A 21,743-nucleotide genomic window follows, 5' to 3' on the forward strand; every position below is an offset into this window, starting at 1 on the left:
GAAACGTCTTGTAGATAGATCCTCGATGCTTTTGCCCGGCGTGAAGGCATACAAACATATCTCACAGTTACCTCCACGAGCCTATATATATATACTTATATATATACTTATATATATACTTATATATATTTATATATATATATATATATATATGAGTAGGAGGAAAACAGGCTTCGACCAGTTATGGCAGATGCACGTGCGTGTGTGACCTCTGAATATAAATTATGCAGAGTTGGGTGCCTCGTTCCTCTCCGTCTGCATCCGCATATCAGCATGCGTTGAAGCCAGGTTGATTGAAAGGATCGTTATCTCTGCGCGGTCCGGGTGCTGTGTGTACAGCCTGTAGAAATGCTTTTTCGTTTTCGAGGTGTCTCTTTTTCAATGCGTCTGTTCTCGGCAGAAAACTGCCGGGGGACGCGTGTCTGTGGGAATCTTCTGGCCACGCAAGGCCAGTCCAGTTCGTGCTTGAAATCAAAGCGCCGTTTTTTCCGTGTCAGCGCCGGGGGCCTCTCTGCCTTTTTTGAAGAAAACCTGTCCAGCTCTCAGGCTGCACATGAGAGGGAAAAAACCTAGGTCTGTGAGGTCGCCCCGTCCGCATGCAGTAAAAATACACATAAAGGCAAGGCAGCCTGACGTCTAGAGAGAACTAGCTGCATAGGTCAACGTGAGTGCACTTATATAGCCAGATGCACAGAGACAGATAGAAAGATATAGATACAGTTAGATATATTGACGCATGGCATTATGCATATTATATATTTGCACACTCACATTTGTAGGCATGTACATGAATGGATAGATAAATATGAAGAAATAAAGAAGGACAGCCGCAAATAGACACGTTTAGACAGTTGTACGTATGCATATACATATATATTTATTTATTTATATATGCACAGAATGAGATAGGCGGTGAGGAGAGACACGGGCAAGGTGCTAAACGAGCGGCACGGCGTCTAGGCAGTATTGCACTGCAGCGATAGAGCGACACGGATAGATGAGGCCGCGATCTTGGGAAGTAAATGAGATTGAAACGTGAGGAAATCACGAAATAGTAAGTTGGAGAGAAGCAAATGTAAAGTGATTTGCTACAATCGTGTATGCACTCGATCTCGAGTGGAGCAAGAAGAGAGCCGGATGTGAAGAAAGCATTCAAAAACCTTTTCCTGTGGAGACGCTGAAGGCCTTCGCCGTGTGCCTCTTCTCACAGCTCGCTTCGTAGCAAAAGCGGAGGTCCCCGCAGTGTCTTGCACAAAAAGTGGAATGACGTCAATCCAAATTATTTAAACGCTTCAGACGTCACCTCGCTGCGTACGATACGGACAGCAGCGGTCTACACAAGAGGCGCGAGACGAAAAGAGAAAAGCGAGGACGCAAAACGCGAGTAAAAAAAGTGACTGGTGAAAACAACGGCCAAGGTAGCAGCTTGGACAGTTGACACAGTTGACGATTACCGAAAAAACGCGCAACACACTTAGTTCGAAGCGAGACACGACGACGGTCACTAAGGCTAGATAGAGTATATATCCTCGAGGACTCCCCTCTCGCTTGACTTCTCTTTTCTTCCGTTTGGTAGCGGGGGCACCTGACGCCGGTTTTCCCCCCCCTTTGCAAACCCCCCTCCTCTCTTGCATGCACCCGTGCTGGTTCTTTCCCTTCTCCCAGCATGCGTCTTCTCCCCTGCCTTCTTCTCCCCTTCCTGTCTCGCGCGTTTCCCCTCTCTCTGTGCCTTCTTCCTGGTCTACTGGGCCATTTCCTCCTCCTTCTCCCCTGTCTCTTCGTCGAGGCCCTCTCGCATCCCGCCTTCGCCCTCGACTTCTGGCGTCTCTCCTGTCTCGGCGCCTTCGTCCTGCGCGCCGTGAAGATCAGTGGGAATCGCGTTTCCCTGGAAAGGAGACTCGCCGTCTTTCTCGGCCTCGAGTCCCTCGTGAGACGCTTCGACTTCGGCGACTCCAGGCAAGTGAGGCAGCGCTTCGTGGAACTCGCCTTCCATTTCGGTTCCCTCTTCTGCAGACCCCGCAGCGACCGCTTCGGCAGGCGACTCGGGCACGCCCTCCTCGACTCTTTCTTCGTGCTCTTGCGACAGAGGCAGCGCACCACCATCCTCTTCCTGGCCTCCGGCTTCGCGCCCAGTCTGCCCAGGGACACCTTCCGCGCCGTCAGAAGCACTGAGGGTCGCGTCTTCTCGCATGTCGCCAGAGGCAGCGTGATCCTCCTCTCGCGCAGCCTCGTCTTCTCCCAACGTCAGGGCTGGTGGTGTCTCTGATGCGCCTCCCCGCTCCAGCTCTTCAATGTGGGCATGGGGATCCTGGTCCTCTTCCTCTCGTCGCGAGTCGTGCCCCAACGAAGTCTCAGCTGATCCTTCTTCCTCACCGTCTACTTCTTGCACGCCTTCTCCCATCTCCACTTCCTCTTGATTCTCAAGAAGAGCAGCACTCACTTCTTCTTCTCTCTCTCCGTCTCGTTCTTCTCTCTCTCCGTCTCGTTCTTCCCTCTCTCCGTCTCGTTCCTCCCTCTCTCCGTCTCGTTCCTCCCTCTCTCCCTCTTCGTCTCTCTCTTGTTCTCTCTCTTGTTCTCTCTCTTGTTCTCTCTCGCCTTCTCTCTCTCTGTCTTCGCGGATCTCTCGGAGCTGCGCTCTGGCGAGTTGCAGCTCTGCTGCGAGGCGCTCCATTTCTCGCTGTTGGGTCTCGGTCGCTTGCGCGTGCTGCTGGAGCAGGTGTTCCTGCTCAGCCGTCTGTCGAAGCAGCGAGTCGCGCTCGGCCTCCGTCTGCCGCTTTTCCGCCTCGAGCTGTCTGACGCGCCCTTCCGACATGGCCAGCGCCTTGTCTTGCTGCTGGCGCTGCTGCTGGAGCTGCGCGATCTCCTTCTGGGCCTGCGCCGCAGCCGCGTCCAGCACACTCCGCATTTTCTGCTGTTCCTGCGCCGCCAAAGTCGCCGCCTTCGTCGCCTCCAAAGCCTGCCCCGCCGTCGCGACTGCCACGACTCCGACGCGCGCCACGCGCCCCACCGCCGCGGCCACTTGAGGAGATAACGACTTGTTCGACGCAGCTTGCGCCTGCTTCAAAAGCGCCTCCTGCCTCTCGACCCGCTGCCGCAACAGTGCGTTGCTCCTGCGCTCCTGTTCGAGCAAACGCGGCGCGTCAGCAGACGCCTGCGACTGACGCGCGAGCTGCTGCTGCAACGCACTCTGTTCCCGCGCTGCCTTCTCCTGCAGCTGCTGAAACTGCTGAGCCTGCTGACGAGACAGCTGCTGCTGACGCTGCAACGCGGATTCCAACTCTGCCTGCCGGCCTTGACATTCCTAAAGCAACAAACAAAAAAACTCTCAGACGTCTTTTCACGTCCACCTACGTATCCACTTTGGCGGTGGGAACGCAAATACACATGTACAGGCGTGTGTTTGTATGTTCCAAACGGCCAGGTAAAGTGCAGCGGTTTTTTTGCGAAAATCAACTTCCATTCAACCTTTCCTTCGTGGGAAAAGAAACAGGCTGGCCAGAGCAGACATCACGCTTTCCCACCTTCAGGGAGGTTGTGAGCGAGGCTCTCTCCGCTCCTATCGCCTGCAGCTGCTGCTGGAGACGCTCGTTCTCTCCCCTCATTTGCTCGACCTTGTTCTTGTCCACCTACACAAACGCAGAGCGTACACGTTCTTCTCTCCGCATATAATATATATATATATATATATATTTATATATCGATGGGCAAAAGACATAACAACGGAGAACTATGAACGTAGACAGGTAGATAGAGAAGCTAGAGAGAGACGGGGGATAAAGCGGTAAAAAAGATGTAAGTATGTGTGAAGAGATTTCGACGGATGTATCGAGATACGTGATGCCCGGCTGTGCTCAGGTGGACGTGATTGGCGAATTCATCTGTCTGGGTTTTTCTGAGAAGGCGGAATATGCATGTTCACACTCTACTCCCCGCTTCACAGGCACATCTTCCTCTTTCCCTGTGTGTGTGTGTGTGCGTTATTTTGCTCACCCCTTGGAACTTTTTGATCATTTTCTGGTAGTTTTGTTTCCATTCTTCCGCTTCCGCGGCGAGGCTCTTCCTCTGCGTCTCTGCCGCCTCCAACGCTGCCTCCTTCTGCCGAGTCTGCAACAGAAGCGGCTGCAGCTGCTGTCTCTGCTGCTGGAGTTCCTGCTGCTGTTTTCTCTGCAGCTCGTGCGCCGCTTCCAGCTCCTAGAAAGACGCAAAACAATCAAACGGGGGAGGGCGTGAGGCACGAGGCGAGGACCGAACCGTGTGCACAACAGACACCCCTGCTTAGGCCTCGTTCCGCGTCTCTCCCCGACTGAAAAGCGCACGTAGTGCTGAAGAAGCACAACCTGCTCAAGGGGCGAAAACACGACGCCAAGCATATATATATATATATATATATATACGGCGTTCGCTACGATTGCATCTCTCTGATCGACTGATCGACAACCGAGAACGCCTCTCGGCAGGTACCGTTCCTTTCGTTTTAGATTCTCCCCCCCTTTTTTTCCGGTGGATCGATCGCCTTCGGCGGCTCTGCGCCTCTCCGTTTCCTCGCCCTCCGCGCCAGGACGCTGCTGCCCCAGTCGCCGTCGGTCGAGGTGTATGTACACCTCCCGCTTCCCGAAGAGCTCCTTGGGTGAGCAGTTTTCTGCGCAGCGTCTGTTTTTTTCGGATGCGCTCTGCCGACCTTCCGGAGGCGTTCGTTGTCGAGTTCGAGCGTCGGAATCTTTCCCAGCAAGGTTTGGTTCATCTGGTTCGTCTGGAGCTCGCCCTCGAGCTCCTCCATCCGCTTTTCCTCGGCGCGGCGTTGCGCACGGCCTTCCTCAACTTGCTTCTTCAGCACGCGAATTTCCACTTCCTTCCGCGCGATATCCAGGCGCGCCGCATGCAGTTCTTCCTCCATCGTTACGCGCATCACGCTCGCCTCCTCCAGGCGAACTTTCAGGAGCGTCGCTGTCGAATCGAGTGCGTCTGACCCAGAATCGGAGGCAGGCGCAGCTGTCGCCGCAGTGCTAAACAAGAGCAAGGAAGAAAAAGGAAGACGTGGACGATACGTAGCACAGGAGGGAAGGCCGGAAATACCACAGAAAGAAAGAAAGAGGTCGGGAAATAGGGGCCAGAGCACCCGACATGGCTGCGCAGGCTGGTGGGTGTAGGCGAAATGATACGACAAACGATGAGGCGGCAGCCGAAGCGAGAGAAGTGCAGAAAGAAGAGAAAAGGAGAAAAACAGGAACGGGACAGAGAGTGCAACGCGGGCTCTGAGAAGCAGAACACAGCTGCATGTCGAAGACTCGCAAGGAAAGAAAGACGCACAAAGCAAGCATCCTCGAAGGAAGAGCCTGGCACTCGCGCCGAACCTCGTCGTCATCGCTCTCCCACTGTCTCAATTTCTGCCCACGGCCGTTGCAAATATTCTCGTTTGCAAGCACTCACTTTTTCACGATCTTCTCATTCAAGTTCTTGCAGTCGATCTTGAGACGCTCGACGTCTCGCAGCAAAGCCTTGTTCTGCTGGCGCAGTGCCGAAAGCTCCTCCTCAGCTTCCAGTCTGGGAAACAGAGTGCATGCAAAGCGCCCTTTTTTCAGAGTTTTAGTGCAAGAGTCCACTTTTTTTTCTTCTGCTGCATGCGGCTACAGCAAACTTGACACAGATCGATGCACGCACATAGGCACGAACGCCCGTATGGCGAGCCTGCCCGAGTGATGGAGACACACAGATGCATAGAGAAACACAAAAATGGACCAGATACGGCTCGATTTTGGTACAGATAAATGTAGAAATATACACGCAGAGACGAAGAGGGAGAGACGGACAGACACATATAAAAACCATATATCGATCCGGGTATACACTAAGCTGTGACGTAGCGTTCCTGCGTTTGTAGGGAGTTTGTGGGGACCTCGCACTATCGGGACTTTCCGTTACCTTTCTCTTCTCCAGGCTTCTTCTTTCTCTTCTTTTTCTTCTTGCAGTTTTCTCTTCTTCTCTCGGAGCACCCGGACCTCCTTGTGGACGTCGTCTGCTCTGCGAACGTCCTCGGCGCGCGACTCGCGTTCGCGTTTGTAGCAGCGTTCGGCTTCTTCTCGCTTCTTCTCGGCTTCTTCAAATTGTCCCCGCAACGTAGCCGTCTGAGCCTTCAGATTGTCTACGACCGCCGCAACTGCAGCCTCCGCAGCTTGCTGCGACGCCGCGCGCTGCTCCTCCTCGCGGCGTTCGAGAGCCTCCAGCGCTGCCTGCAGCCGACCGACTTCAACTTGCTGAGAATTCACGCAAACAAAAAGAGCCAGTGGTTTCTTCCTGTCCCCTTGCCTCCACGTTTCTGAGATCCTCCCGGCGTGGTCTCCGGCGCCAAAGAGACGCTCCGCCCCGTATTCGCGTTGACGCTTCGAGGTCCGTGCTTCAGTTTCTTGAGTCGCCTGCCGCCTCCTTTCCAGGGTATTCTGCTTCGCGCCTTTTGTGAATCTTTCTTCTCCCCCGCGCTCGCTCTCTCTCTCTCGTCAGCGCCACTCTTTCGTTCCTCGTGTTGCGCTCAAAGCCAGGGTGCACGTTCCCCGTCTCGTCTCTCTTCATTCTCGTCTCTCTTCATTCTCGTCTCTCTTCATTCTCGTCTCTCTTCATTCTCGTCTCTCTCCTTCGACTCTACTGTCCGCATGCTTGCGTCCTTTGTCTTCCACAGGCTGTACTTGTCCTTCCACGCTGTATCTCTCGTCTTCGCGTTTTTCTGTCTCTCACCTGGTCTTCTTTTTCTCGGGTGAGGGCCTCGACCTTTTGCTTCTCCTCCTCCAGCTTCTTCCTCTCTGCTTCGCACGCTTCCTGGCTCTCTGCGAGTTTCTCTGCCGCCAGGCGCTGTTCCTTTTGCTGTTCCTTCGCAACGTCCTCCCAGTGCTCCTTCAGCGTGCGGCAACTCTCGATTTCTTCCCGCAGTCTGCACATCTCCGCCTGCTGCTGCGTCAGTTGGCCCTGCAGCTTCAGGCACTCCTCCGGCGACCCGCCCGCGGACGGCCCGCGGAGCTCAGGCGACAGCCCTGGCTGCGCACCAGCGCCTTCGCCTTCCTTCTCTTCGGGGCGCGCCGCGCCAAACGCCGAAGTCGACGCCCGCCGCTGCAAAAACGCGACGAGCTTCTTCTGCTCCTCCAGGCGCCCTCGGACGTCTGCCGCCTGCTGCTCCATCGATCTGGAGAGAACAGGCGCGAATCGCACCACGAACGCAAAACGAACAAACACGGCCAAAACGCGAGGGGGGTGGAGAGCCTCATAGAGCACTGCCCGCGCGATTTAAAACGCGACCGTGGTCGGACCCGTTCTCCGCAGTCCCTCCCCCGAGGACACACGCGTTCTGCTTCGTGCGTTTGCGCGCGCCGTCGCGGCACGCCGCTCTCACCTGAGTTTGTTTTGGAGAGCGTGGACCTCCTCAGTCCGGTTCTCGACGCGCTGCTGCAGCGCGTTGCATTTCTCTTCGCGTTCCTGCGCCACTTGCGCAGCCTGCCGGAGTTGCTCTTGGAGCACTTCGAGGTCTTTCTGGTGCTGCTCGCAGAGCGCGAGGTTCTGTTTCTGCTGGAAGTCGACGCGCACCTGCAACGCAGCGCGCTCCTCCTGGAGCTGTCTCTTTGTATCTGTCTCCTTCTCGATTCCGCGCTCCACCTGCTGCTGGAGCTCCTGCGCGCCGAGCTCCGCGAGTCTCCACTTTTGACGGACCTCGTCGACTTCGCCCTGCAGACGCTTCTTCTCACCGCGCTCCGCAAGAAGTTCCCCGCGCAACTCCTCCCGCGACACTTCCAGCGCGCGGCTCTTCTCCTCTGCAGCCGCTACGCGAGCCGCCGTCTGCTGCTGGAGGAGCTGAACCTGCTCAACGCTCCCCTGCAGGCGCGTGCACTCCTGCTTGAAGAACGTCGCAGTCGCCTCCTGCGTCGCCAGCTGCTGCCGAGCCTGCTGCAACTCTTCCCGCTGCAGGCGCCCCTGTTGCTGTTCCACGGCCAGCACGGCTGCGACTTCTTGCAGCTTCGGGGAGGGACAGCGAAAGGCACACACGAGGCGGAACGCGAGCGCATGCACACCGGCGCGGACGGAGAACTCGGCCAGCACCACTGGAAGAAACAAACGTTCCCGTTCCCTCGGAGTTTACACGCCCCGCCACGCGACAAAGCAAGGCACAGGGAGATGGCGAAAAGAACGTAGAGAGAGAGAACCGTCCACGCATCACGCAAAACCAGCACGCGTTTCACTGTCATATCCAGAGCACTTCTACGCATGTGTGTACGGATGTGTTCTCACGTGTCGACATGCGCTGATATGCTGCATGGAATCTCTCTCTTCGAGTTCCAAGAGCATCTACATATAAATATATACATATATAGAAATATGTTTGCATGTACGTGTCCGCATATACATAAATAGGTGTGTAGAAATGTGTATGGGTGCGAGGGATAGGTTTTCCCTTTTGTTTCTGCGCGAATTGGTGTCGAGTTTTTAAGTGGTGTTGTGGACTGTTCAGAGGATGTCTCCAAGAGACAGTTTTTCACGATGAAAAAAGGCCAATGCATGCGAGAGCAGCCAGGCTTTTTTTGTGTGTGAATCCTCAGCCGCAACCCTGCGACACACAGGGCCCGCCGTGAGCCTCACTTGTTCGACGAGTTTCGAGAGTCTGAGTCTGTCCTGAGAAGCCTCTCCATCGTCTCCATCTGTCTCTCGGTCGTCCTTCTGCGTCCTCTCGCTGGCCGCGAAGGCACCTGCCTGCTGCGGCCCGCCTTTCCCGTCGCACGAGCCGCTGGGCTCGGGGAGCGCGCGCGAAGCGATGGCTAGACGCGCCTCAAGCTCCTTTATCTTTTCTTGCATCTCCTCGCGCTGCTTCAACTGCTGCTGGACTGCAGTGACAAGTTCCTTGCGCTCGGTCTGCACAGTCTTCAGGTCGCCCTGGAGAGTCGTCAGCTCGGCCTGAAGCTGAGCAAGCTGCGACTCGCGCTCCCGCTCCTCCAGGCTCTTCGCCTCAGCCTCCGTCTCCGTCAGCTGAAGCAGCTTCAACTTGAGCGCGCTGCGGGGGGAAGAGAATGGCGCGCGGCAAAGACGAACACAATAAAAGTGAAGTCGGGAGGCGAGGGCGACGAAAGGAAGAGAAACGCCGAAGGACAGAAATGCATGAAGAAGGCACACTCGGCCAAGGCGACAAACAGAGCGCGGGGCACATGCGAGGGAACAGAACTCAGTCCCAAAAAGATGTTGCATGCGTGGAAAGGGGGGATCTTTCGGGTGGAGCAGAAACGTCCGCGAGGTCGTCGGGACGTTTCGCATAGAGAACGCCGCGTCACAGACCCCAACACGAAGCGGAATGTGTGCCTCGCTTCATGCAGCCGCTCAAACCCCCCCCCCCCGGCTGTTCCCGCTCAACGCCCTCCTCACTTGTTGTGTTCGAGAACTTCCATGTAGCTCAAGAGACCGACATCCGCTTCGTCCTCTGAAGCCGCTTTGCCTGTCGCGGGATCTCGGCCACTCGCACGGACTCCGAGCGCCTTCTGGAGCGACGCCGAGGCCAGGCCAAAGAGACTGCCGAAGGGTGCGGTCGCCTTCCCTTCTCGCGAGGCAGCATGCGAGTCGCCTCCAGACAGCCGCTGAACTTCCCAGGCCGCGACGGCGAGCTGTCGCAACAGTTCGTCGTTTCTCTGCAAGTAGCGCTGGGCTTCGTCGTCTTTCTGTCGGAGCTGGTAAAGACAAGACGCAGCAAACATCGCCTTTGCAGAGACGCGGGGCGTGCGTCTGTTCTTCCACGTGTGCCTTGGCTAGTTGGACACGATGTATCTGAATAGTAAAGCGGTTCATTGAGCCTGTTCGTCTCGCGGCGAGAGAGAAGGGACAGAGAGAGAGGGTGAAGAGCGAACAGGCGGGAGACGACGCTCTCCGTACACGGTGTGTGCAGGCCTCTCCGAAAGAGGCCGCGAGAAGATGAGGCAACGAGCGAAAACCCAGCTCACAGACCGCGGGTTGGGGAACAGGGTGGGATGTCGACTTGCGCTCTGTGAGAAGCGTGCGCTTTCAAAGACGAAAACAAGACGCCTTTCCGCAGGTGCCCAAACAGGAAAAAACCGGACAAGAAAAGGAAGGACAACGAGGACGCAGAAAGAGCAAAGAGAGGACGCGTCTCGGTCGTTGCTCGAAAGGCGAACTCCCCGCTTCCTCACCCTGGGTGATCCCGCACAATGCCTGAGGGGTAGGGCCTCTCTCGGAATCTCCCTCTCTGAGGAACTCGCGGCTTATTTCACATTACCTCGACTCGCAAGTCATGCGAAATGTCTTCTTCGCGGCGGTGAAGGAGCAGAAGCTGCTGCATGCGCCCTGAAAGTTCTTCGTTCTTCTCCTCGAGCTCTGCCACGCGCGCCTCGTGCTCCTTCCGGCCGTTCTCCAGTTGCAGAGCTGCCGCCTTCCAGTTCGCTGCCTCCTCTGTTCGCTGCAGGAGGCGTGACTTCGCTGCGAGGCACTGAGAGAAGCATGCACACAGCCCACAACGCGTTTGCGTCCACTGAACCAAATTTTCCGCAGACACCCAGTCGCCTGATCAAAAACAGAAGAACTCCGTCCTTACCCACGCGAGGGCGCCTACACAGGTACACCACTATTACATATATGCATAGACTGCATCTCGAGCGCTGGAAGGAGAGATGGGTGCACGTAAACCTCTCTCCGTGCTCTGCATGGGGAACTACCTAAATACGCAGGAAACGCAACTGTACAAACACAATGTATAAAAGAAAGCATATGTAAGTGTACATGTATATGCATATACATGTATGCACGTGTAAGCGAAATGTGCGTTAATAGACAAAGGTACATGTATATATGTGTGTGGGATGTGGAACTGGTTTCACCAATTTTCTGTGGGGACAAGAGGCAGGTGATAGGCGTATATGAGACGGCTCTCTTGCCTACCTCGAATGTTTTAGCGTCGAGTTCTATGACGAGTTCAGTCATTTTGTCGCTGATGAGGGTCTGGAGAGCGCCTCCGTCTTGGATGTCTCCAAAACGCTGCTTCAGCACGCCCGTCGCTTCTTCCCGGGAGAGGCGAGGAGGCAGAGGCAGCGCAGTGTCGTGCAACGAGGCCGCGTCTGTCCGGTCCTGGTCCGTCTGACCCGTCGATCCGGACGCCTTCGCAGCCTGCTCGAGACGCGCAATTGTCTCCTTGAGCTGCCCCAGCTCCTTGTCTTTCTCCTCAACCTAAAAAGTTTGCCAGAAAGGACGCGCGGCGCCGCAGCACACAGTCCAGGGACAAACAGACAAAAAAGCAGCACAGACAAGGCGCCGCGAGCAGAGGCAGCGGAGACGCAGTCAGAGCAGACGAGACCGGAACACGAATCGGAGACAGGGGAAAGACAACGCGCAAGTCTGGGAGACGTCCTTTTGGCGAAGCGAAAAGGCACAAGACAAGAGGAAATCGAGCTTTTCTCCAGAGAGCGTCGCGAAAAGGCTCGCACTTGAATCAGATTTTCTCCAGAGGCACCCAAAAAGCACATGCACTCTCTCTCAACAAAAAAACGCACATCCGGATGCACACAAAAAACTGTAGTTACACACACAGGCTCTATAAGTGTGTTTGTGTATGTTTGTGTCTCTCCGCGAGCCTGCGCATGTGTGCAGTGTCCAGTCTTTCATGTGCGTGTGCGGATGCCTACAAGCGTGGCAAGACGGTGGTTGTCGCGTTGAAGCTGGTCATTGCTCTCTTGCAAGACTTTCAAGCATTTTTCTTGTTTGTCGACGTGCTGCGTCTTGAGCACGAGGAGCTCCTCCTTGAGCGCCACGGCCTCCTGCGCGGCCAGCAGCTCCTGCCGCTCCTTCTCGTGCTCGAGTGCGGACTCCCGTTGGCGGTGGCGAAGGAGACTCTGCGCGGGACAGCGACGGCGAGAAGGACCGGACGTGAGCACGGGTAGAGAAACCGCAGACAGAAGGCCGTCCCGGAGAAGAAAGAGCGTGGCCGCAGGGGGGGGGAGGCACGAGACAAGTCGAAAGCAACGGGACATACGGCTCGAGTAAAACCGACTCTCAGAAACAAGCAGCAGGTGGAATGAGAAGGACAGGGAGGAACACGAAAGCAACCCCCCAGTTCTTCACCTTTTCCTCCACGTCCCGCGCCCCGATCTCTGTTTGTCCACACTCTCTTCCCTCAGTCCCTCTGTCCCTCCTTTCGCTGTCGGCCGTTTGTCTCTCTGCTCGTGTCTCTGTTTCGCCCTTTTTCGCGTTCTCTCCGCCGCGTGCTCGACCGTCGCTCTCCCTCCTCTCCACCTGTGGGTCCACGAGTCTTTCTTTTCGCTTCCTCGCGCCCCACGCGCACGCAACCCCTCCCCGTCAGCCCGCGCGTTTCCGCGCCTCTCTCTCGCCTCGACTTTCCGTCTCAGTTCCACGGCCTTGTCCACGCGCCACGGTGTCTCTTCCCGCACACACTCCCCTGGTCTCTTCTCTCTGGACCCGTGGGCGCGTCGCTCACTTCGAGGTCTTCCGCCTTCTTCCTCTGGAGCTCTTTTTCCTCCTGGGCTTCTTGCAGCTTCGCCTCGAGAGTCGCCTTCGTCTTCGCGGCGACACGCGCGGCCTCGGCTGCCTCCTCCAGCTGTTGTTGCTGTTCCTGCCTCGCGAGCGCGAGTTGTCCCCTGAGCTGGGTCTGAGCGCTCTCCGCCGCCTCGAGTCTCTGTTGTTGGAGCCGCTGGCGACCTTCGGCAGAAGACGCGCTCGCAGCCGCTGCGAGGCTCTGACGCTCTGCAGAGAGGCGCTCGACTTTCTCGCGCGTGAGGCTCTCGACCAGGTGTTGTTGCTCCAGGACGAGCCTGTCGTTTCGACTCTGCAAATCGAGGATCTGGTCCTCTGCGCTGCGCAGCTTCTGCCGAAGAGCGAGAAGCTCCTCCTCGAGAGACTTGGAACTCGCGGCTGCGGTTCCCGGGTCTTCGGGCGACGCCTTCTCCTCGCCGGATCCAGTCTCTGGCCTGCGAGGGGACGTCTCTTCTCTCAGGCGCTCCAACTCTCCAGCATGCTCCTCGAGGAGCCGCCGCAGCTGCGCGTTTTGCGCCAGCAGAGCCTCGCGCTCGACAGCAGTTTCTTCAACCTCGCGCTCGACTGCAGTTTCTTCCAGAGACGACGCGGCTCCTGGCGCACTGGAGCCGGCCGCGAGGGGCTGCGGCGCCGGCTGCTCAGGCTGTCCCTGCGCGGCGGGCTCTGGGTCCACCTCCATCTTGTCACCCTCGTCCCCCGCAGGGAGTCCCGCAGACGCAGAAGGCTCAGAAGAGGGCGGTTCTGCCTCGGCGGCGGAGGCAGGGGAGTTCTGTGTTTCGTCCATGGTCGAAGACAGTGAGTGCAGAGAGAATGGGGACAGGCTTCGCGAGCGGGACGGAAACTGGAGAAGACGCACCCCTCCACACCGCCGAGGGGGAGGTCTCGGCTTTTCACGCGGCGCGTTTTTGGAGAAAGGTGACGGTTTTCCAGGAGGAAGAGTGCCGAAGAAAAGAGAAAGAGAGGGAGACCAGCTGTCGCGCAGTGCAGCTGTCGGCGTCGCGGGGCAGGATCTGGGGCCGAATCGGCGAGGACGTAAACGAGGCAGAGGAAGGGAAAGCGGGGCGGAGAGGGAAACGGCGATGGCAGAGACAGGAAAGGAGCGAAACAAGAAGAAAGGTGTCGGGAACGTGGGAGAAAAGGCAGGTTGGGGGACCGTGTGGCCTCGGAGCGGCCAGTCTGCCACTCCTGGCGCGCCTTTTCCCCACCTCAGCGCCCTGGAGGGAAGTGGAACAAACCGAGGTGTAGACCAAACAGAAAAGCGTCAGAGACAGAAAACACTACCTTCAGTGCCTGTCTCCGCATTTCACGAGAGAATCGGTTCTGCTGTCGCAGCGCGCGTGCGCCTCTCTCCAAGACAAAAAGCCCTGCGCTGCGCAAACCACATGCACGCGCAACTCTCCACTCTCGGGTGTCTCTCTGCATGTGAGAGAGAGGCGGTCGACAGCGCCGTGGTCTTTCCACAGTGTTCCGTTGCCAGAGAGGCCGCAGTGCGCTTCACGCCGGAGTTCCTTGTCGACGGAAGCGCAGTTTTTCTGTGGCGGTCAGCGCACCGGACCTTTTCTCTCGCAAGGCTGTCACAGATCTTCGCCTTGGGGAAAGCGCCTCGCCACTGCGAGAGGCAGCTCTACGGCTGTGTGGTTTGTGTGCGCGCCGTCGCCGGCAGTGGCCCAACGGAAGGATCGCAAGGTTGAGAATACGACTAAACACGCCTGCAACCAGAGTCAGTTCTTGGATCTGGTGAATGGAGGCAACGATCCAGAACGGCACACTCTTCTCGATAGGGAGATCTACTTGTGATTCAAGGGCCCCCGATCGAACGCAGAGCCAACAACAGCTCGGGTGTAGAGACATTTTTTGGCCGGCTGATCCGACAAACAGGCGGCGTCTCAGGAAGCGGCCGTCTACGGCCTCAGTCAAGGGATGTTCGCCTGAAAGACCGCCAGTCCCAGCGAGCGACGGCCCTCGCTGGGGAACAGACAAGCGAAACAATCCCCTCTCGGTCAGCGCAAGAGGTTTCTGGCTGCGTTCTCCGTGCCGCGTTCCGAGAGTAACGAGTCGCGCGCCGTATAAGGATGCAAGGATACCCGTCAGACGCTCAGCGGGCGAACTGACACAGAACAGAAGCGAGTCCTGAAAAAGCTAGAACTGCGTGGTACTCATGCACCCGTACATAGATTTACGTTGGCGACTACGTTCATTCAGGATTAGGTAACTCTACACGCGTACGTAAGTAGGGTTTCTGGCTGCAAGCTTCCGTGGTTGTGTTTCTCCGGCAGTACGGACGACAATGTTGCGGCAAGACGAGGCACGGATGCTGTCAGAGGGACTGCGGAGTGCCAGCGTTTTCCTGAGTCGGATGAGGAGCTGCAGCTGCTCGATGGGCAGTGAGCACGCCACGACAGAGAAACAATTCGAGACATGTTTAGGGGCGCAATCTGATCTAAAAACGGACACTCGCGCACACGGGGCGCGGGGAGGGGGGCGAACGCGGTCCTCGCCTCCTGACCACGGACTTGCGCTGCCTGCCTCTCAACGTATTTAATACGCGATATGTTGCGTCGAAAACACCCTTCGACGAGCCGTCGCGGCGCCCACATGATTCGGCATGTCTCTCGTGGATGTAAGACAGATTGACGAAGGACGCAATCACGTGAGAAAGCAAACACGAACGCTAAAGGAGGAACGTTTCGCACACGTTGGTAGAGCCGAACGCTCGTATCTGCGATTTCCCCTTTGCGTTTGAAAATGTCGGGCCCGATTCGCTGGCCCTGCAAGCGTTCTTCCGCAGAGTTTCCTTCGCTGTCAACCTCTCCTGCGGTCAAAATCTTATGCCCGTCACACGAGCAGAAGACTCCCCGGTGGTGTGGTGCGCATTTCTTCGAATGTCAGATTTTTCCCTAGGCAGAAACACGTTTCTCGCCCCCAAACGTAGGTATCAGAGAGAGCACAAAGCACAAAAACTCCGGCACACACAGAGACATGCACCATTTCAGACGGCGAGTTTCGCGTGCACGGTTGCGTGGGAGCATCAACGAAGTTTGCCTTTTCTGCTTGCCACTCTCAAGTGGTCTTTTAGCTCTGCTTCTTTAGGGTCTCCTTCCCGAGACCAGAGGGAGACTGCGGCTCTTTGTGGCCATGAGGGTGGCCATGGTGTCGGTGACCCTTGCCATGCTTTTTGAATTTTTTCGAGCAGTAGCTCTGAATTAAGAGCGTGAGGAAAATGCTAAACATGCTGGCCCATTGGACAGGCGTCAGGCGGTGCCCAAAGATGTAGACGCTCAGGACTGTGCTAGTCGCCTTCCTCAGAGTCGTGAACAAACTTGTGTATAGACTCCCAAAGGCTCGGAGGGACTGGTAAATGAACAGCTGTCCGAGTGATCCACTGACAGTGAAGGCGGCGAAGCTGCCGAGAGCGTCTGGGTCGTGCTTCAAGAAAATAAAGGGCTGTTCGCCTTCAATCAGGGCGGACGCAATCCCCGTCCAAACTGTGGAAAACAGATTCGTCAGGAACATCATCAGCACGGGACCCAGGTTCGTGTACCGCGCCATCAGCCGGTCTTGGCGGGGCCCGGTGAGGCCATCACAAAACAGCGACACGCAGAGGAGCAAAATCCCCACCGCGGTGCTCTCTGTCTGTTTGCTGCTGCCTCCGGCTTTTGCGAAATTGAAGAGGACCAGAGACACTGTGACGACCGCCACAGAGAGGTAGTCGTACCACGGGTACGTCTTGCCTGAGAGAATGGACAAAACAGGAACCAAGCAGTTCAAAGTGTGCAAATGACCGAGAGGGAGTCCAGTCGTCCTGAACGAAGGAGTCGACAGGCGTGGTCCACCAGTGCATGTTAGCGAGGATCTCTGCCGCACGCCAAAAAAAGCAATAACCGTATCCAATCGTGTGACATGTCTACGCGCTTCCAACTTTTCGATTCGAAGAGCACGTGCAGGGCATCAATGGGTAAGTACACTCGAAGTTTCAGGCTCCAAAAAAATTCCGTACGTCTTGCACTCTGAGAAAACCCCCTCTCTGTGCAGGGAACCCAGTGGGGTTGTTGCTCCGGGCCGCACTACTTGTTTGTTTGCGAACTCTCGGCCCATCGGAGTTCGTGCAAGGCGCGAACAAGCACTTCTACGCGACTTCTCCAAAAGTGAAAAATCCTGCCCCGGCGAAGCGGGAACAGCACATGTGTCGCCAGGCTGTGTGTGCACGCGCCACAGGGACGACGTGATCACTTGTCGACGGCCCAGAACACTGGGAGTACAGAGCCGCCGCGTGAAACTGCCAAATGTGTGCACGTGAGAAGCGACTGAACGGACACTTCGCGTACATAGAGCGTTCACCTCGGGAAAGCAGGCAGTCGGAGAGGCCCCAGCAGATGTTTTCGTTCGAGACACCCGAACGCGTTTTTCCAGCTAGAGACTGAGTGACTTACGGAAGACGAAAAACCCCCCCAGGACGATGGGAACCATTTTCGCAGACTTGACGAGAACTTGCGTGGGGTAGTTGACATGCGTGAGTGCATAGTTGGTGCAGAGCATTGCACCCGAGTACGAGAGGGAAATGAAGAGGACTTCTCGGAGAATGAATGCGTCCAGAACGTGGAAAGCCTTTTTTGCGTTGCCTCGAGTCTGCAGAAGCAGCAGGCCAAGGCTGAAGAAACTGTTGGAGGCACAAATGACAAAGACAAGGAAGAAGGAGAACGAAAACCGCTTCCCGGTAGTTGGGTCAACCTGGTGATAGATCTGTTCCTGGTAATACCCAAACATGAGGAAGAAAAAGTATATCCCCGTGACAATTACAATCATCAGAAGGACTTGCCGAACACTGGTGCCGTCCACTCCGGTTGCCTTCGCCTCCGCCACAGGCGAGTCCCCCTTGGAATGGAACTCATCCTGTCCGGAAGTCGTGGAAATACGGCTCATCGGAGAGGAGAGTCCAGCTCCGGTCTCCTGTTTGCTGTTCCTGCGCCGAGTTAGAGCCGGCGTCGCGCCGCTGTCCACTGCAGCGGATCCTGAGGGCATTGTGACTCCGTCAAGCTCCCAAAAACAGTCGCTCAAATGATGGCAGCGCAGCCAAGGAACCACAGAGTACGGTAAAAACCGACCCCGCGTAGTGTGAAAAGAAAGGTGTGCGAATGGGACGTTGCAGTCTACAACAAAAGGAGCTGAAACAACAAGAGAGCGAAACGAACAACAAGGAGAGCGCGGACGGGGCGCCTCTGCCGGGCCGCCCAGGGTGATGGACGGGGCTGAAATCGACAAGAAGACAACTGGGCGTGCTTTGAGCTGCTTACCGCCCTTATTTTTTTGCCACGTCGTTTACATGAAATTGTGCCGCTCTTGAGATGCGGAGGATACACGCTAGAGAAGAAAAAGAGGGAAAACTGCGAAATCTCTTGCCTGTCTTGTCGCACACACAACGCGGGGGCCCGCACGCAGTTTCACCGCCTGTGTTGAAGCAGTGTGCCAACCTCAATCCCGTAGAAAACGGATGCGGATCCAGAATTACCATGAAGAAACGAATAACAAAGATCGCTCTGCCACGCTGAGCCCGGCAACACGGGAATCGGGAGAAGACTGCAGGAGAGAAAGATCCAGAGGAAGACAACAAATCAGTCCAAGACAACGAGTATCCAGTCAGCTACCCTTTGTTCAGTGAAACAACGCAGACATTCGCTGTATGTATAGTGAGCGTCAGAGACGACAAAGTGCAAGGCATTTCTCTTTTTTCTGGACGACGATTTTGCACTGATGAGTGGAAAAGCATGACACAAGGGGAAGCTCCAGGATGTTCGTGATAAGCCCGCATACAGGGAGCGGCGGCAGCCCGAAAAAACAAGACATGCCAACTTCACAGGTCTCCAGTGATGAAGAATACCATGGCAACCGGGTAACGACTTTGAAAGAGTTAGACACCATAGAAAAATCGACAACTCTGTCTGCCCGAGACGTGTACGTCCTGCAAAAAGTGCCCTTCGCAACAGGCATGCGACTGACTGCATGCTGTGCAGCAGGTCGCTTTTGACGTGGGACTTTTTGTTCTATTTCAAGGAGACTGTGAATCGAAAAAGCATCCTTAGCATTCTATAGACTTAACTACGAAGCGACGCATTGCTGGTATTCCCTTCGAGAGCTACAAACTGGAAAGTCATGGGAAGGTGTCGAGTAAGGCCACTGAATGGTCGTTGAGACGCCATGAGACAGTGCAGCTTTCAGCTACGAAAGCCGAGGGTTTCGGTCACTCCAGGGAAGAGGGTTCGTTTGTGATTCATGAAGGCACCCAGAGCAGGAAGCGCATCTTTGCATCCTGATTACCAAAGCTCGCCCGTCAGGTTCGACACTGTTTCGTCGCGCGGCTGTTGTCACCTCATCCGTCAAAAGAGAGGAAGATAATGGTGAAAAAGAGAAGAAGGAGAAGGGACTGAGTCCACGGGGAATGGCAACAGTCCAGGGATCTGCATCAAACTGCACAAGGGTTTAGCAAGGAGGCATGAATGATCAACGTGGCGGCGCGCCTTTGACTCAAGGCATGCCGCCTATTTTTAGTTGAGGCTGGTATCCGTACAGCATCATCGTCTGTGGAAATCTGTATCTGTTTCACGGTAAATGTAGCGTGAGTACTTTCTCGATAGTGAAGCTGATTTCTGATCTGCATTTGCCGGTATCCAACCGTGGCTGCTCGTGGTTCGCAACCGTTCCTCGCATCCGCCAGTCACTGAAGAGAACTATGGAGCTATAGGGGGCATGTAACTAAGAGCTAAATGGGCCTGGTGTTGTGAATCGCAGTGGACTCTTTTATCTGTCCTTCGAGTACAACTGTACGTCAGTAGCGCGGCGGTGTGACTGCGCATCGGTATGCTATGTGCAGCGTTCATCACGATATTCAGCTGTCGAACAGAGAGTCGATCTACAGCTACGGGGGCTCTTTTGGTATCGGAAAGGATTACGTCAGTCGCTCTCACGCGCCACCGGACAGGCATTCAGGGAATATTTTCCGCCATCGACAGCGTGTGTGCAATGTGGTAGTGGGGCAAACACACATAACAAGAGTTTGAATCCTGGTCTATTCGCCTCATCACCCAAATTTGGCTGCGTGTGGTGGTGATCAGGAACGCCTGCACAATTTTGATATGCCTTGTTCGGCATCCAGTCTGCATCCCAGAACCAGAGTCCACGAGTCTGCAGCTGGCAGGGGCAGCAGCATCCTACTTGTTCAACGTGATGTCCTTTCCTCTGACGCTTCAGGTCGTCCTAGGATGGTCGAGTAGCCCCGGGATGGACTAAATGAAACACAGCGAAGAACCTCTGCTAAACAGATGTGAAGTTTGTCAGCCAGCGTTTCTGGCTCTGAATGAGCAGAGCTGCTTACTGCTTGACCCATATTATGTACGCGAGAAATTTCGAACAGTCCTCTGATTGTATCATGCAGCAAGCAGAGGACTAGAGAAGGGCGTAAAGTCGTAGTATATAGTGCATGGCCCGGACGTGATCCCGTAGTCTTTCAATTGCCTAGTCACGTCGACGCATTCGTCTTTATGGAAGTAGTTGATACACATAAAGACTTCAACAATGCTACCACCGTGACGCTTGATTATAGCCTGTATAAAGCACACAATAGGCAAAAGTGAGTGGCAGTACGAACAATACAACGTTTTTGACTGCATGTCCAAAGAGAGGAACCTGGCCCATGGAAACCTACGCTCCACCGAGTATACATCAACCATAACCTATGCTCTCGCCGATCTAAGCGACTTTACTAACAAATACTGCCAAAAGGGATAACCTTACACATGTCATCTGAGGTACCATTAGGTGTTTGACCAACGAGGTCACACTGAAAGCACGTTTCTTCTTTCCTTGACTCTCCTTGCTCTATTACAGAAGGCGCACCAACCTGGCGAATCACTTCAAAACTCGTAAACTTGTCCCCGATCATTGTGAACTCCAAATCTCTTGAACTGGGGTTGGCTAGTCGCACTTTCACTTCGATCTCAGAGTCGGCCAGAGTCGACGGTTTGAACTCCGGCGCCTCATACTTGTACTGTGGCTGGTCTGGGTAAACAGACCCGGTGTTCTTCGGCCGTTTAGGGCTCATCTCGGTGGAAGTACATGAGCGCTCTAGTGTCGAACTCGCAAATATGTATATAAATTCCACCCTCGGCACTCTGAACTCTTAGCTACGAGTAGTTGGTGGACAATAGGCATCCCTCTAGTTCTCTTCCTCGGCATGACCTAGAGGCACCTGGTACCTCTACTACAGTTAAAAGCCGATGCACACTAGTCAACGAAATAACCAGAACGTGTTACCGAAGATTTTTCCCTCTCTAACAAAAGGACCAAAGGGACCTTCTGAACAGAGAGCGGGCGCAGGCACAGATCTTCAGGCGACACAATTCTCCACGGCTGGATTCTCGCATAGAGTACTGCTCTGCGGAAAGGCTAATTTGATGTGTACACACAAAGCTTATGTTGTGGTTGGAAACAAGCTCTCTGTGAGGTAATCCAAGCTGTATATGTAGGTCTTCACGCGTTGTCAAAAGTGTCGAGGGCGGTTGCACACCAGCGAAGGCGAGAGGGGTCGCTAGGCTCGGCCGTCCGGAATGTCTTCGTTTGCGGTAACCTGAACAAGGGATCATTTGCTTGGGAACCCCTGTTTACGAGCTCGAGGTCACAACGTTTAGGGAAGCGTTACGCAGCAGTTCACCGAAAAACAGCGCGTCTATTGATCTGTAGCTGTCTTCTACTATTGACAGCTGGTGGGTGGTGACCTCTCCCGAGCCAGCACAAACTGCTACGAAATATGATAGAAGTCAGAAAACGGGTACGTTCTTTTCCCGAGAACAACTTTTTCGGGAGTTCCTTATTCATAGAACACTCCATCTTCGGGTTAGTAATCAGGCAGTTACCTCCGCGCGGACCCGGGCCAGGATGTGAGGGACATAAACGATTTGCATGCACCCGGGAAAAGACACTGTCACATGCAGGATTTTCTTCCTTTTCCGATCAGGTCCGGCAGCCTGTAACAATCACTATCTCAAATGCTGGACGTCAGTAATGCGATTTTGTATAGAAAGTGTTAGAACAGCAGCTCTTCCACAAAATTTCAGTGATACGCCCGCTGAGGTGAGACAACGCTCCGTATCAGACGCGGAAAGGTACTCGTGTTTCTTGCCCTTCTTTCTCAGAGGTGCGTGAGAGTGAGCATCTGGCACGACGGTACAACACTTGGTTGC

General features: G+C 55.3%; 3 protein-coding genes across 3 annotated transcripts; all 3 read right to left on the minus strand.

The window, feature by feature from the left end:
• Nucleotides 1-1,741: 1,741 nt before the first annotated feature.
• NCLIV_008850 (conserved hypothetical protein) lies at nucleotides 1,742-13,297 on the minus strand (the record flags this gene model as incomplete). The annotated part of the gene is made up of 14 exons (XM_003880401.1): nucleotides 1,742-3,301; nucleotides 3,522-3,626; nucleotides 3,991-4,191; nucleotides 4,679-5,003; nucleotides 5,428-5,541; nucleotides 5,920-6,251; nucleotides 6,727-7,168; nucleotides 7,376-7,992; nucleotides 8,614-9,022; nucleotides 9,388-9,686; nucleotides 10,250-10,459; nucleotides 10,909-11,193; nucleotides 11,649-11,855; nucleotides 12,458-13,297. The coding sequence occupies 14 exons, from the start codon at nucleotides 13,295-13,297 to the stop codon at nucleotides 1,742-1,744; spliced, it is 5,946 nt and encodes a 1,981-aa protein (XP_003880450.1).
• Nucleotides 13,298-15,585: 2,288 nt separating this feature from the next.
• On the minus strand, nucleotides 15,586-17,532 carry NCLIV_008860 (hypothetical protein; the record flags this gene model as incomplete). Its single annotated transcript, XM_003880402.1, has 2 exons — nucleotides 15,586-16,244; nucleotides 16,944-17,532. The coding sequence occupies 2 exons, from the start codon at nucleotides 17,530-17,532 to the stop codon at nucleotides 15,586-15,588; spliced, it is 1,248 nt and encodes a 415-aa protein (XP_003880451.1).
• A 2,399-nt stretch (nucleotides 17,533-19,931) lies between these two features.
• NCLIV_008870 (conserved hypothetical protein) lies at nucleotides 19,932-20,605 on the minus strand (the record flags this gene model as incomplete). Its single annotated transcript, XM_003880403.1, has 2 exons — nucleotides 19,932-20,108; nucleotides 20,405-20,605. 2 exons carry the CDS (start codon nucleotides 20,603-20,605, stop codon nucleotides 19,932-19,934), a joined length of 378 nt encoding a protein of 125 aa, XP_003880452.1.
• Between the last annotated feature and the right edge of the window lie 1,138 nt (nucleotides 20,606-21,743).

The sequence above is a fragment of the Neospora caninum genome, chromosome III (assembly GCF_000208865.1).
Source record: "Neospora caninum Liverpool complete genome, chromosome III".
NCBI lineage: Eukaryota > Apicomplexa > Conoidasida > Eucoccidiorida > Sarcocystidae > Neospora > Neospora caninum.